This window comes from Ornithodoros turicata, chromosome 3, assembly GCF_037126465.1.
Source record: "Ornithodoros turicata isolate Travis chromosome 3, ASM3712646v1, whole genome shotgun sequence".
In the NCBI taxonomy this organism is placed as follows: domain Eukaryota; kingdom Metazoa; phylum Arthropoda; class Arachnida; order Ixodida; family Argasidae; genus Ornithodoros; species Ornithodoros turicata.
Window position 1 is genome coordinate 2,427,729 of NC_088203.1, and position 16,829 is coordinate 2,444,557.

General features: G+C 48.3%; 1 protein-coding gene across 1 annotated transcript in view; it reads right to left on the reverse strand.

Moving 5' to 3' along the window:
• Window positions 1-2,772: 2,772 nt before the first annotated feature.
• Window positions 2,773-16,829, reverse strand: part of LOC135387833 (toll-like receptor Tollo) — a 37,279-nt gene continuing 23,222 nt past the window's right edge. The window contains exon 2 of the mRNA XM_064616988.1: window positions 2,773-7,755. Coding sequence (XP_064473058.1) covers window positions 3,867-7,436 — 3,570 coding nt within the window. The 5' untranslated portion in view covers window positions 7,437-7,755 and the 3' untranslated portion in view covers window positions 2,773-3,866. The remainder of the gene's footprint in view (window positions 7,756-16,829) is intronic.

A 16,829-nucleotide genomic window follows, 5' to 3' on the forward strand; every position in this document is an offset into this window, starting at 1 on the left:
CCGAATAATCGCTGACTGGCCTGGTCTGATCAAGGAGTTCATAGGTTTATGACACATGCGCGCACTGCGTCCTACGGTTATGATTATGTGTACAGTAAGAAAAATATGCTCATGTCGGCACCTACAACCGAGAAGCATTGTGCATATACTATAGTCGCATGTCGAGAGCAGTTGAAGATTTTACGGGTAATAATGGTTGGGATTGGGTTGCACTTATACCATTATTGCCCGTAAGTCTTCAATTGGGGGATGAATACAACGCAGTGTTGTGCGTAGCGGCACTACTGTAATCGCTACTTTTTTTTTCAGTACCGGAGATGTAACTCCGCTACATTTGTTATTTGTAGCGGGAAAGTAATTTCCGCTACAGTTTTGAGTAGCGGAACCGGCTCCGCTACCGCTATACTTTTGAGGGAGAAAATAAAATAAATTAGACGCTAGAGTAAGTCCACTGAACTCGCTGTCAGATCATGTAAGCCCGACTCAAAGAAGTCGAGAAGCGGCCGTCGCTCAGCCCTGCTGGCGTATATATGGCACATATTCATAGGCCATCGGCGAAAAAGTAGCGGAAGGGTAATTGCGCTACATTTTTCTGGTAGCGGTAGCGGTATCGCGCTACATTCGTATATTTGTAGCGCCGATAGTATCGCGCTACTTTTAAATAGGGTAGCGCGTAGCGGTATTTCGCTACTTAAATTGAGTAGCGGGCACAACACTGGTACAACGAGGCAGCATAAAACGCTTTACACTTTGATCATCGTGTTCAACCTCAGAGGATAAAATATTATTTTGTCTCAAACGCTTATCGTCAGATAATACGGCAGCTTTCCCCGCTGGTCTTGCGTCCAGCCTCGCATTTATTACTGTGTAACGTCTCCATCATTCATGGTCGTAGCTTACGCTGTCTGTCGGACCGAACAAAGAAGCAGTTTGCCTTGCGTGGGCAAAACCCCTAGGTGCACAAAATGAACAACAACAATCCGACACATTCTCGAAGACTGCAGCCAGTACGTACGCCAGCGACGGGCCTTTAAATCTCAACTTGAAATGCTGGATCAGAGGCCATTCAACATCTGCAAAGTTCTCGGCCCATGGAGTAACCCTGGACACCAGTGCCGTGCACTTGGCGCTCTTCTTTCCTTTCTGAGGGCCACCGGCCTCCTTCACGAACTGTAGGGATTTCCTTCCCTCGTCATCCTTTCGTGTGAACCTTTTTGGAATGGGGTAGGGTCCTGCACTCAACGCAGGGAAACATCCCACATCATCATCATCCATTCATCTATGCTGTTGTTGTTGTTGCACAAAATGAATCAATGGTATGGCGTCCATGATCATATACCTATTTCGCGACGCGATGTCACGAATTATGATTACTATTACTCGACCTCCTTCATCTACTGCCTTGAAAAGCTTTTAAACAATCATCACGAGAAGGGAACACCTTCGAGAAAGTACCACAGCACTTGGCGCCAGTTCAACAAGCGCAGCTTTCAACGAGATGCAACGAACGGCACGCTGCTGACCTGAGCAACCATCTTGGGTCCTTAACTCCATGGCGTTTAGTGTTAGCGATTCCGGACAAGATTTATTGACAAGCGCTAAAGGAGCAAGCCAGAAGATTGAAAGTTGATGCTGCAAGGAGTTTTCCGACAAAGGCTGCGGAGAGGCGTTCGGGCGCCTTCGGGAACTTCTTGATTGTACATAAGGATAGCCTGTGAAGAGGCCCTTTGAACCGAGGAGGGGGAGACGAAACCGGTTTAAAAGCTGCTTTGGGGTCCTCTGCAGTTTTGCATCGCAGGTGCACATGGGCGCTTTGGGTGCCGTCTCTCCCCGACCATCCATTTAGAAGCTTTGCATGTTGGGCCGGATGGTTGTATTGTGGAATCGGTCACCAAGCATTTTGTGTCGTTCGGGGACAAAGGGGCCCAGTTAAAGGATTAGAAATGCGTTATGTCGCTTCATAAGTGGTCCCGGCAAAGTGTATACAGCAACTAGTTGATGGCGGTGAAGGATCGGGATATACGTTTTGCAGCTGAGTGCCGATATTCCGGCGTCCTGCGAAAGTACTTCGGAATATCGGCAGGAGTGTAGACCATCACAGCTTCGTACGAACTGGCGTGCACAGAAACAATTGTCTATTCGCCATGAATGCTGTGATGCGTCGCAATTGCATTCTGTTTTGCTGCAGACTGGCCACGTGAAAGCTGGCTTTGGCCAACGACTGCACGTCAAAATGAGGGCTTAATGTAGGGCCCATGAGAAAACGGGAATAATTTCAAAACGGAAAGACAGCTAGTGACGAAAGCTTGGCATGTCGGCACAGTTCGCTGTTTTGCTGGTCCCTCGTTTCAAAGGGGCCCGCCAGGGTGCCCCAACAATCCATCCATTCGTCGATGCTGACTTCATAACGAGTGCTAAATGAGAGCTGTACATGTAGTTTGAGAAGCGCATGGATTTTAAACAGCTTGTTTCTCTTATATAATCAGCAAGATATGGTGGAACATGTACCACATCTGGCTTGGTGCCTCATAGAGTTTGCAGACTGGTGCCACATGAACACAGCGATTTGTTCCACTCACGTGCAACGTTAAGGGCGTTTTTATCGAGCTGCCTCTGTACAACAATCATGCTACCTTTTTGTGCAGGACTGTGCTCGCTGACAACATAGGGACATCAGCTCTGCAGTTCCTGCAGATGTCAGCTTGCCTCATTGCTCTCTTTGAACAGGAAGACAAGAGAAAAGAAATGAAAGAACAGATGAACACATCTTTTGAACGGTTTCGACACCTTTTTATTGCCATAAAGGATTTTTTTTCTCTGTTAAAAGGAGTCACATTTACACTAACGAGACCTGTGTAGTTTTATAGCGCTTTGCATCATCTCAACCTGTGAGGACAAACGTTTTTCTTCAAGCGTCAATAGTAGTGGAAGCTAAAAGAACACAGTGGGGCATGCAGTAAAACAGTGTGCCAAAACAATCTGTAAGTAGAGTGACATGCCTATAAATTTTGGTCTGTAAAAACATGAAATTATGATCAATGGGAAAGACAGCTTGTTTTCTTACAGAAGGTGAAATGTAAAGAATGTGGAGCAATAAATTTTTCACTTTAAATAAGTATAAATAAATAAGCATGAGAATAGAACAACATTTCATGCTGTTGAAAACATTCACTTTTTTGTTCATGCAGTGGGTACTGACTCTTGCAACACAAGATCTTACGAGGAGACATGCCTGGGTACTGTGACATGGTCTTTTCGTTTGTCTTCTCTGAATAGGGACTGCATAGGAATCTAAATCACAGCATCGTACCTCAAAAAGGTGTCGGATTCTAGAGTAGTCGACAGAGAACTCATGGATTGTTGTATAAACAAACAGAGGAGGTCCTTCATAAGTTACAGCATTTAAAAAAGAAAACCTATTTTACACTCACTCTTATCTATATACAAGAAAATTACACCTGCTCGTCCACCAGGTCGTCCAATGCAACACAAATGAACATCAAACAGGAAAAAGTTGCGCGCGCTCGCGCATAGTTCTCCGAAGGGTGAACAGAACAGAAAATATAACAGTTTACCTTGCTTTTTTTTTTTCGCTCACGGTGAATTTTCAGTTCGAAGAAACTTGACTTAGATTGCAGCGGGTGAACAGCACCCCAAGGCATTCTTACACTCACACACGCACACTCACACTCAATGTATATCCAAGCCACGAGTTCAATATCGGCGTTCTCACTCGTCTGTACAATGTCGCGTCATCGCACAGCAGTAATCCTTAGGAGTCGTTGGCACACACGCACACACAATCCTTATGTACAAGAGAGGTCCATAAGTAGCGAACTGTACACGTCCCTCGGCGGGGCCGTTCGTCATATGTGCACCGCAACGCTGGCCACGTCGCTCCTGTTGCTAGACACGGCGGACTTGCGATGCCTGGTGTCGGGCATCGCGTAGCGGAGCTTGTCCCAGAACCGCTTCTCACCCCAGCGGAGGAACGTACTTGACTTGAGCCATAACCTGATGTCAGGGTCCAGCTCCTTGTAAGATACTCGGCCTAAAAAGATTACCACAAGTTTGTGGGTGCAACTGTGTAGCACCTCGTGGTGCGCCGATTTGAACTCGTAGCGACACCACTCGCTTTTGAGGAAATGTTCAGAGAGGATTACTATGGTCCTGCGACTGCTCTCGACGGCTTCTGTGATGGCGTCCGTCAGATAACCGCCGGCCATCGGCAGATCTCGATAGTGAAGGCACAGTCTATAAGCAGGGTTGCCACACTCGAGTTCGGGTGCGAGGATTTGCGCTACAAACGCTTCGTCCTTTTTACTGTACGACACGAACGCGTCGAACAGTTTCTCTTCTTCGGCGGGTGCCCGCTCGAACATTCGCACGCCGTACTTGGTGTAGAACCAGACGCTCATCTCACGCCTGTACACAAAGGCTAGCACTACCAAACATACAAGGATCACGAACACTGCCCCTAGAACAATCAGCAGTGGCACAAAGTCTTCCATCTGGAAGCGGCGAACAAGCGCCGTTGCTTCAGACGCGTTTGTACAAGACGTCGTATTCAGCTCCCAGACGGGCAGTGCAGTAGTCTCGTTGTGAACGCACTGAATGCTGAAGATATCACGCACCAAATCAACCCCTTTGTTCTGAAGAAAGTCCGTAAAGTCCTGGGCGAAGTGGCAGGCACACGTCCAGGGGTTGTCGGCGAGCCGGACTTGGTTCAAGCGCATGTTGAGCTGCAAGTTCCAGATGGACATTTCAAGCAGGAAGTTATGATCGAGGTGCAAGATCTCCAACGACCTGAGCGGCAACAAGGTTGCATTATTGATGTGTGTCAAGTGGTTGTACGACAGGTAGAGTTCCTTGAGGTCGCCCAGGCCATCGAACTCGTAGCCGTGAAGTGTAGTAAGCCTGTTCCGCTCAAGGCGAAGGATGCGAAGCGTCCTTAATCCGCTGAACGTCCTGTTATGAATCGTCTGTACATTGCTGCTGTTGAGATAAAGTATCTTCATGTTCTTGCGGCCAATAAAGGTGTGGCTAGACAATGCGGGAATGTCGTTGCCGTCCAGATAGAGCTCAGTAACATCCATCGGCAGCTGTTTGGGCACTGCGACGTGTGTTCGAGCGCTGCAGTCCACAATGTTTGTGTTCCAGCTCTGGTCGTAGTAGCAGGTGCAGTTGTCTGGACACACCATTTCACAGTCGCAAGCATCGAAGTCGCAGCAGTGGCACAGAGCAAAGCAGTGGTTCCTGTAGCGGCACAGGAACTGGGACGAATGCGCTTTGACCAAGGGTAGCGTAGCTTTCCTTCGAGTGAAACTCAGATGACATACTACGTCCGCAAGGTCGATCACCCGGGGATATTGACGGGAATCGTCCAAGTTGCCTAGCCGCTGCAGCCACTCCATATGACAGTCGCACAAATACGGGTTGCCTGCCACCATGAACTGGGGCAGAGGACGAGTGATGGGTACTTCACTGAGGCGGAACGTTGTCATATCTAGGGTTTCTAATTTGTTGTTGGTGAGATCGACCCGGGTAAGGTTCTGCTTCCCTAGGAACGTGAAGGGCTGAATGCGACGAAGTTGATTGCTGTTCAAGAAGACAATCTCGATACCGTTCGGTAGTGACGAGGAATCTAAGTCTGTGAGGCGGTTCAGGGATACGTCCAGTGTCCTTAGCTTTAGAATGGACTCCAGCTCAAAGTAGTTGCCCAGTGCTTCGATCTGGTTGTCGTGGATGTCTAACCACTGAAGGCCGATTGGAATCAGCGCGTAGTCGAACCATCGCACCCGATTCGCTGAGATGTTCAGCATGATGAGATCGTGCAGGTTACTAAAAAGACCGTTGACGTCGTCCAGGAAATTTGAGTCAAGGCGTAGAGCATGTAAATCTGGAACGTCGTCGAAGGTGCCTTGTTCGATGGACTGAATTCCATTTCGAGCTAAGTTGAGTATACGTAGGGACGGAACATCATGAAAGGCACCCTGGCTGAGGTTACCAATATGGTTTCCCATGAGGTTCAGTGCGTACAGCTGCCTTAGTCCCTGGTAGGACGCGTTCTGGATGTCGGTGATCATGTTATCCGCAACGTCCAGCGAACGAAGGAGTTGAAGGCTCTGTACGACTTTTGGCACTGAAGTAAGTCGATTCCCGGCGAGAATTATCTCTTGCAGGGTCGTCATGTTGTGGAAAGCGTCCGCATGAAGTGACTCCAACCTGTTGTGGTCCAAGTACAGTCCAGCTACCGACGTTAAGCCAGCAAAGATACGAGCTCCAACCGTGCGCAAACGGTTGTGGCTCAGGACTAGCGTGTGTAAATTAAAGAGGCTCGCGAATGCGTTATCTGCGATTGACTCGATGAGGTTGTGTTGTAGCTGCAGAGTCTGCAAGTTGTGCAGCGAACGGAAGGCAGTCTCATCCAGCCTCGTTAACCTATTGTGAGACAAGTCGAGCACAACCAGGCGCGTAAGGTCCGCTAGCGTGTCTGGACCGAGCCAGCCGGAACTCAGCTGGTTATGGGCGAGGTCTAACATCGTTAGCTGGTGTAGTCCAGAAAACAATCCTGGCGGTAACGCGCTGAGCGAATTATTCCTCAAGTACAACTCTGACAACTTCTCTGTGCCCTGCAGAAATCGAGGAGGCAGGGCCACGAGCGCGTTGTGGGCCATGTCGAGCACCTGCAGACGCGACAAACCTAGCAGAGCACCTTGTTCCGCTCGAGCGATCTGGTTATGGTCCAGCTTCAATTCACGTAATTGACGCAAGGAGGCGAAGCCCTTTTCGGACAACACTCTCAACCGGTTCTTGGTCGCTTCGAGCTTCTGCACAAACGGCGAGCACCTCGTGTCTGAGAATCCCATCCTCGACACATCAACGAATCGATTGCCCGTCAGATTCACCGACACCAACTGCACTAGCGGACATAGCACCGACGGGGGCAGGTAATCCATGTTGTTCCTGCTGAGATCCAACTTAAGCAGTTGTCGCAGAGGAGCGAAGCTATCGGCCGCCAGACGTAAGGAGAACTTTCCCCAGTCCGTGTTGTAAGTCCGTATCGTAAGGTTGCGGAGTTCGGAGAGGCCGGCGAATGCTTGCGACGGCACATCCTCTATCTTGCACCGTTCGATGCTGAGAGATCGCAGACCCGTCAGATGTCCGAAAGACCCGTTGATGATGTCGCTTTGGAAGAGTAGATCATCGCAGCGAACGGTAAGCCGCGCGGTGTGACCCGGCTGGATGAGGCTGAAGTTGGTCGGTTCAGGTCCACCGGTAAGGGTCCGCACAGCACAAGTTAGCGCGACTCCCGTAGCGTCAAGTGGCTCCCATCGGCAGTCCTCCGGTGCCACGTACCTTGCCGCAGACGCGAGCAACGGTAGCCACCAGCACACGACGAGGACCGTGGGGAACCCGGAAGGTAGGTTCCTCATGCCGGCTGCAGTACTAATCCAAATGGGGTAACGACGGTCGACCACCTCATGGTGGCCGGAACACGAAGCACAAGCAGACAGCACGAGACCCAACTGCACACTGCCGCCGCTAGCACGCGGGGCGTCTCGAATGAGGGGTATGTGGTCGGCGGCGAGGGAGATAGAAGGAGAGAGAGGAACGGTCCGTTCCCACTTCCAAGCAAGAGGGGTGGAAGGCAAAGGCGCCGGTCGCTCCGCCTTCGGAGATTCCACGAGTCAGCGACGGCTTGCCCCCGGGGTGGTATCGGCGGTGACGGTTCTGGGCGGAGACGGTTGGAACCTGGAAAAAAGGAAGATAAAATGGCGGAGGGTGAGTGCTTTGTGCGTTTCCGAAAGGAGGAGGAGGGTGTGATAGGGGCTTGTTAGGGCTTGCAAATCAAAATAAGAAACTGCGGCACGGTGGTGGTAGGGGGGAAACGTTGGCTGAACTTGAGGGGTGCAGCGGGGAGCTGATTAAAAAAAAAAAGAAAGGAAGGAAGAAAGAAAAGGAAAAAGAACCCGTCTTGTGTGATCGCACGGTGCCGACTTTGTCTCGTGACGTGTGTTGGTGGTGGAGGTTTCCTAAGGTGGTCGTGACTCGTGACTTGGTGTTCGTTGTAGCGATCAAATAGAAGAGGGCAAAAGTGCAGGTTGGAACCGACGGCTGTTCCTGTCTTGCATCGAAGCGAGAATAAATATTGTTTTTGGTTTTTGTGTTCTGTATGTCTGCGTGTGTGACGCGTTGCAGCGACTTTGGTATCGAGCGATGGTACTATTCGGAGTGTCATTCATCGTTGACGCCAGTATAGGAGGCCGCTTTGTATATATTGTTCGGTATATTCTATCCAATCTGTTTTCTTTTGCGTCGTCGACGCACCTTTTGAGATTTCGCTCCGAAACTTGATGCTGTTGGACATTGCCTTTACAGTATATGATAAAGAAGGTGGATATCTACATGACTCAGCAGCTGCGAACCGTACGGAGCTCAAAAGGCATGTGCACAACATCGCGAAACATTGTTGCAGGAATGCACTCAATTATTCGGCGTACCACTTCGTACGACAAAAGTAGCAGAATATATTCCCAATCATTCATCCTCGTGTGACGAGAAGTCAATTCCACTTTTCGAGCACTTGACAACGAATTAACTTCCAATCGCAGAATGCATTTACCACTGGTCTCTCCACGTACCACTAACAAGCCCCGCCGACGACGAACGCAACGAAACCAATCCATCACAAACGGCGTCGGTTTCCCGGGGAATGTATTTAACGAGGTCCATTCATCTCAAGCATCGCAACTAACAAGAACAGTCACCAGGGGCGATGCCTTGGGCCGCCCGAACAGGAAATACGAAATTTGTAACGTCAAATTAGCTGTCTTCCCGTGCGACTCAGCAAGCCAGGACGCATTTCTCCTATGCCGTAGCGTTCTGCAAGCCGCATAAGATGCATGGTGCGGGAAAGACACTGGATCCTGACAACAACACATGCTTTCCTCCACAGGGTGAATATGAGGATTCCTGGGGGGGGGGGGGAAGAAAGTCTGACAGCCGCTGCAGGAAGCAAATTGCCCGAGTGCTTCCAGAGGAGACCGGTGCTGGTGTACTCTTACAGCGCGCCGACGACCAAGTTGCGCGTGAAATTTCAATTAGTCGAGGCCGTGTGATGGTGAAGCGGAAATCTGGTACGAAATTTTTGCGGGTGACACACGAATAACAGTTTACGGCGAATGTTCGGGGAAGGGAGTTTGGGGTCGTTTTCGCGGCCGCTTGGTCGGAGTCTCATGTCTGCTCGGATGGCTGGGAGCTCAACGGTGCTGCCATGCGGGTTAATATGTTTTTTTAGGGTGTTCAGAGGCTAAGGAAGTATCGTGTTAGCTTCCAGGCATGTGCTCTCCCGATGAAGACCAAGAAGGTGCGTGCAAACGTAGCTTGGAGTGATTGATGTACATCGTAAGCTCGAACGACTGCGCATGCACTCTATTTCTTTGTCCTGTGACTACCTTACACGCGCTTCCGGACCTAAACGAAGTTAAAAGAAGCCTCAGCAAGACCAGTTCCGGCTGGAAACGTCCAACCGAAGCAAGTCTCAGTGGAATGGCTCTCAAAAAGACAGCTCGCTCTACCTGTCTATATACCTTTTCTCGAACTCAAAGCAAGAGCGATCTGCCTTTCGCTATCGCAAACAATCGTTCATGCTCAACAGTATTTGATCCGCTGCTTATACTCACCACCTTGTGGCTGCACTGAGGAGAAGTCGCCCCAACCGAAACATTTCTCAGATACTCAGACATTCATATGCATATAGCATAAATGAAAACCATGACACGAACACGAGGTCAGCTACAACGTGTGCTCCAGTCCCGTAAAACCAATCTCGTTATCGTTTGTGCTCTATACGGTCTAGCGGACACAATGTCAACATCCTCCATGCCAAAGCAATCTTAGAATGATTCTCGGAATACCAAAAAAAAAAAAACGATCTTGAAAAACAAAAGCAGAATGCCGATTCCAAAATGAATTTTTTGTTTTTCCCGTCCTAGCGCCATATACTTATTTGCAGAGGCGAGGTCTCTGGCGTGTTCGAAGGGAAGGGGATCCTTCATACAAAGAACAGGGAGACGCAAACAAAGGTGCAGGACGTCTATATATGGGCTATATAACAGCCTTGGACCAGTGTCTGTATCGATCCCCACGGCGTCTTCGGTTGCCCCTGGCTACAACTTGTGGAGAACAAATCCAGCGAAGAAAGGATTCCTATCTGAACGTCTTCTTTTGCTTTCGATATTTAGTGAGCCGTAGCTTTTATTTCCGCTTTTGAGGGAAATGGGGAAAGGGGAGACAGACTCGAAGAACAATTAAGAACAGACAGAATGGCCGCAGGGCTGTTCACCCTGTACAAGCAAGAATAGATAGATGTACATGGATCTCTGTCTTCTTCTCCTTCTTCATTCTGTCTTTCGCTTCCTTTTATCTATTTCGCTTTGATACGTATGGAGACATGGTGGTTTTGTTGTTCCGGTGTTACCGGGCGTTTTCTTTTTACTTGTTTCTAGTTCGCCCTTCAGCGAGAAAACCAGCAACAATTTATTTGTATCAGTACGAATAATGTTTAATGGTAATCATACGAATGAATGGTTACGACTGAGTGAGAAGTCCCCGTGTGAACGCGGTGAGGTGAATTATTGAAACACTTCGATTCGGGTATTGTTGGCTACGATCACTTTCGTCCTAGAAAGAACAGTTATTTGCCAAATCGACTGGGTCCTGGAAACTGATTATTTTTATACCTGTAATTCGCGGAAGAAATAATATAGAAAATATACCGCACGTTGTTGTGTGCACGATTCTATAAAAAAATGAAAGGGGGGGGGTATGTAACAGAGGGCCAGGGGTTAGAGGATCAGGGACAGGTTTGTTCTTCTGCTTGTTGCAGTGGCAAAGTACGTCTTATGGAAAAACAGATGCAGAGCCGTAGCTCAAGGCAGGCATCTTCGCATTCAGTATACCCTCACCTCATGTCGCTCTACAAGCAGGTAGTTGTTTTCTTGGAGACCCAGCTTGTTACGCTTGGAGAGGTACAGTTCCTCCGACGGTAGGCGACGCGCTACAGTATTGTCCACTGCTGTCGTCTCTCCTTGCATTGCCAATGGCTTCCCTGAGTGTTTTTTTTGTTTTTGTTTTCTTTGGGGGTGGGGGAACCTTGTTCTTTCTTATTTGTACATGACGAATATTGCGCGCTGTTTAGCTTGTTTGGCTACACTCTTAAAAATGAACTTCACCGCATAGCACGCTCCTAGCCAACCATTATTTCGAATGATTTCGTTATCTGACCTGATTCGCTGGAAACGGGGGGCGTACGCCTTTTTTGTGACAATTATGACCAGCATAAGTGTCACAAAAAAGGCGTACGCCTCCCGTTTTCAACAAATCAGGGCAGATAACAATATAATTCGAGATGATGGTTGGCTAGGAGCGTGCTATGCGGTAAAACTCATTTTTAAGAGTGTAGTGTAGTGCAACTTGAAGTGTAACTTGTGTAGCGTATAAGCATTTCGTGTATTCAATTCGTGCTACACTGTATTGAAATTGCACTACACAGGTGTACTTTGACACATTAAATATCCTGAACATAGATGAATGAACAGTGATGATTACGTGCGATGCTTCCCCTGAGTTGAGATATGAGAGGACGGATTAAAAGGGAACACAGAGAGATGACAGGTCTGAGGTTTAGAGTTTTGTTGGAGAAGGCCGGTATATCTCGAAGGAAGGCAAAGAGGCAGAGGTGCTCCACGGCCCAAGGGGGATATGTTTAATAGTGAAAAGGAAAACGGAAATGTCAGCCAGGCTATTGCCAGCTTGCTATTCCGAGAGAGAAAAGAAAAAGGAACTGTGAAACAAAAGAAATAAAAGAAAGGAAAAGATGACAGAAAAACTGGCACGCAGTGCAGTGCAGCACAGGCACGAAGGAAAGTTCGAAGAACGTCCAGTCAGAGGGCAGACGCAAGGCCAGAGTCATTTAAGAAGCGGAGCAGGGCTGTGGTGATGGCCCACTGAGTAGGCCGAGGGACGGGACCGAGGAGGGTGGCCATGGACAGTGTGTTGTAGCTTTGGCTTTGGCTTGGGCTTTGGACAAGCTGAATGGATTGTGGTCCAGGAGCTCCAGTTGGCTTCTAAATAACCCGTCGTTCGCACGTGTCGGGGAAATGAAACCCAGAATACCACGCGACTATACCTGGCGAACAGGAACAAAACCTCGGATGTTCTTGATACAGCCCTAGCTCACGATGTTTTTGTTTTAGCCTATATACCCTAAATAACGATAAACTTAATTTATAAAGTCGCACTTATCTGTTGAACTGCAGTGGCCATGCAGTGCGCTCTCCGCAATCCATCATTCTCTTTCATTAGAGAATCAGCAATGGTTTATTTGCCGCAAAGGAGGCGGCTCAGTTGACTAGAAAAATGGTATTAGCTACGTTCTGAAGCGTAGCTCCATTAAGAGACTATCCTTCATGTTATTTTCGCAATTTCACTCCGTGCTAATGTCGCACTAACGACCTGCATTCCTCACGCCCAGAATAAGTAGCGGACATATGAAAGTAATTTGCTAAGCGTTTTTTTTTTCTTTTTTGCGAGGTGTCATTTGTCAGTAGAACGTAATTTAATCAATAGGAGCCATAAATAAAGCCTGGAGGTGTTATGAACCACTCTTCCTTTTGTGCTTTTGCGGTACCTCAGTCTGTTCATCAAATACTTAAACGTTTGCGAATTCCCAACGAGGCTTGTCCCCCGAACAGCATATGAGCATGCTCCCAGGATGAGTAATTTCAGTCCCTTTACTCACAAAATGCGTGGGCAGGGGCGCACAACAACACAACTGACGATGGCGAATGAAAATTCCCACTTAATTTGTGGCTCGCTGTCCCAGGGCACACTGGTCAGTATGAGATATGAACTGAGGTGATTGGAGAATACTGAGACTATATAACAAGTGCTTGGTGTTGCGCTGCGGTACAGGTCAAGGGAATCACCAAGGCTGTCATCCTCAGGACACGCGTAGCGCTCTCCAAATGGTGATGAACCCCACGTGCAATAGCATTCTAGCCAGTTGTATCAGAACGTCGTGTGCTCAACACAATACAATCCGTGGAGACATCTCCCTGCAATGGATCCCCTCCCACGTCGGCATTAGTGGCAACGAAAAAGCGGACCAACTATAGCATGTGCTGCACACCACAGCACTAGCCCTAGTTTGCCAACCCCGGGGGACGGCGACAGAAAATTGGTCATCAATGAGATAGTTCTTATGCAGCACCCTGGGATCCGGGACATCCTGGAAAATCGGGACATCGGAAAATCGGGACATCCTGTACGGTGGATGCATGATGTCCTACATCCCAGAGGCTCTTTCACGAAAAGACACTCCAAAATTCGCAGCCTCGTCTACTTTCTCCAGGAATCTGGCCTCGATCAAAGGCTATGAGTACTGCTCGGACTTCTCGCCGACTCTGCAGTGACTGCCCATGATCTTAATTTTCGGCAGTCATCATTCCTTCATCTGTTATCACACCATCTCGTCTCATCCTGGCTACAGCCGTGACGCTGCCGACATACATGAGGCCAACAACGGCAAGCCGGTTTTTCCTCACCACCACCACCACCACCACCGCATGCTGTTGACATATATATAGGACGGTATTTCCCAAACTGTGGGTCGCGACCCTCAAGCGGGTCGCGAATCGGCTCAGAAACCATGAAGAAGAGATGTCCATAGACCCTGCTCTGCCCACTATTCTGCGTCCCAAGAAAGCTCGCGGTAGCGGACCACAAGGTCTACAAAGGAAGCTCACTCTATTCAATAGGAACAGTCATCCCTGCTGCCAGGCGTTTATTTTTCTGTCTGCGATGGTTTCTAGCCAGTCTGAGTATACCTGTGACGATATCAAGTGACAAAGTAAATTGCAGCGTCGGTTCTGTGTGTTACTATTCATGCACTGAAATCGAAAAGCTTGCCCACGGCGAAAAAAAAAAAAAATGCCCACGCGTGCTGTTCCCAGAGTTACGTTCGCCATGTAGCTTGTATAACGCATGCATACCTAACACTTACCGCATTATTAAAAAGAACGAACCCCCGATGACCAGACTGCACACAGATATATAAAATATGGCTGTACTTCACACACCCGAACCGCAACACCACCTATATGGGGAATCGTCGCTTTCCCGCAGCAAACACATCGTTCGATACACGGTCGCCATTGCCACTTCTTCAGATGGAAAACTTGGAAAGCTGCTGGTGTCTTTCTTTTGTATAGATCTACGTATCGACTCGACGAAAAAGGCGAATCCAAGTCACGATGACCACAAAAGAGGGCCCGATGCTTGGTCTTACATTTCTGCAGCATAAACAGATCGATGCTCACATCTGTCACCAGAGCGCGCGCGTCGTCTCTCCTGGAACTGTCGTAATGACCGTAGGTGACTCAACACAGCAAACTGCACATCCGACGCGTGATTTCCTGTGCATGTCCGTGTCGCACTCACTAACTGCCAACTTGCGTGATTGGCTGCAATTTGGAGAGCAGCATTTTGTACTAAAGCGACGCCGCACGAGGTTTCCGTTTGACACGGACCGCGTACAAGAGGAGGTCGCTCTCTAAATGGAATTCAGGTTTGGCTGTCAGCAGCAATGGAATGAAATAAAGACCGGTTATGTCTCGAGATACAATGTTTAGTGTGAAGGGCAGGAGTATATACGATACGTTTTAGAAGGACGCAAGTTGTTTAAGACGTGTCGGAGACGATGACATGACCACAGCCCAACTGAATTTGCTGAAGGTCGTGGCGAAGTACGGTTGCGAGGCCGGTTTGTGGTGAGCTCCCTGGATGGAGGCTCTAACTGCCGTGTTTCACGGAACTTGCTGCAGACCGCCATTCAGAACAACACGCACAAGGCGTCACAAATACAGAGGATACAACTTCTCATTCATTGCAGGGGTCATGTAATGGTGGTATTTCACGTTTAACGTTGTTCGAAATTTGGCCAAATCAGCTAGAAGTCCATCGCGTCTTTGATCTACAGTGTCAGTAACAGTAAGCACAGTTGTCGCCATAGTGCCATAGTGGCACCATCAATGGAATATGTAGGAAGTATTGTTGGGCGTCGTCAGGGCCACGGAGCATGCGCAGAAGTGTTGTGAAAAAAGTCTATTCCCTCTCTGCAGAGATAGAATGGACCTGCATGGACCATGCATGCATTGAACCGTCACCCGGACAGTGCCAATCAGTGACCGCCCTTTGGCGCGGACGAGACCAATCAGGCAGCGGCTGATGGGACCTTGGTATACCTTTGGCGACCGACTAACTGGCAGACGGGTGAGTCATCCGGAATACCAGAGCACGGCTTCTGCACTGTGATCGGCTTGCGGAATGTTGTTTCTGGTTGGTAATGCGGTCCGACGTGTTCGTACAGCCAGGAGAGTAACACGCTGTTCGACGAAACATGGTCACGTCAAGTAAGCGCTGGTAAGCGAAATTCCTCGTATTTATACCGAGGACTTTTCACTTATAGTATATTGCGAATTACGATGCGACCACCAAGCAGACGACCTCGGAGACAATCGCCTGCGCTGCTGTCCTATTCGTCTACCTGGCTTACGTCATCATGGTGTTTGCTGCAGAGGGAGTGCCAATCTCTAAAACTCGTTTTTTTGTAATATGTCATTTGTTTTCGTAAGAGACGAAACAAACATTACCGTAACGGTCTCATACATACGTTCCCGGATGCGATAGTCCCTTTAAGAAACAATATCTTATGCAACTGCAATATTGAGGGGAACACTGTGGAAAATATAACCCCTTACAATATATCGCGGTGCACATAAGTAGTAACCTTTCTAACCTTTCTTGGAAGACTCATATAGATAAGATTCGCAGTGTTGCTTAAAAAAAAAAAAAAACTTGAATTTTTTCGACGCACACTCAACTTGGCTTCTTCTGATACTGCGTGCAAACAACTCATTTATTTCGGCCAAAACTATAGAACATGCTTTGATCATACGGAATCTGTGGCAAGAGTATCTCGTACAAAAACTGGAATCCGTATAAACCAACGTTGTATACGCTTAATAAATATGATAACGTGAATACAATTTTACAGAATTTAAGCGGGGCAGCAGTATCCCGTTCGACAAAATCCTTTCTCTCTCTCCTTCCTCTCCCGGAGTTGTTGGATATTTAGGAGCAGTGATTTCTCCAGAAATTCACTGCTGGAGGGTGCGGAGCTTTCAAGGGGGGGGGGGGGGGTGTATGCTTGGTGAAGGTTCCACTTAAGGAATTTTTCTTAGACACAGAAAGAATCGTGGCACAATGTTGACATCTCTGCGCAGCTTTCCCGTTTTATTTGTACACGTTATTACGTTGGAACACAGTGCATTAGAGTACAGATTCATTATGAACGGCATTTCAACATTAAAATGCATAATCACACGACCGACAAAGAAAAAAGACTAGCACCTTGTCTCACGAAGCTCAATGAATACCTAGCACACAGATTGGACAAATGCATGGTACGTTCATCTGCATGATGACTGTGGTCCTACAGCCCAAGTTTGACAGTAAAAGATGTAATTTGCTGCGCCGAAATTCCCTACCCATCCCCATATCATCGCCATCATGTATTTCTCTCTCTCTCCCTACCAGAAATTGTTGGTGGCCGAGCTGGGTAGGGTCACCTGAGAAATCTCAGGGGGGTGTTGCAAAAATGCACGGGGGTGTGGGGAAATCCCTGTTGAGGAGGCTCGGTGTTATTAAACCATTTACTGTGTTTGAGAACCGTTCGTGTTCGTCTGCGTGTTCCGTGTCTCTCG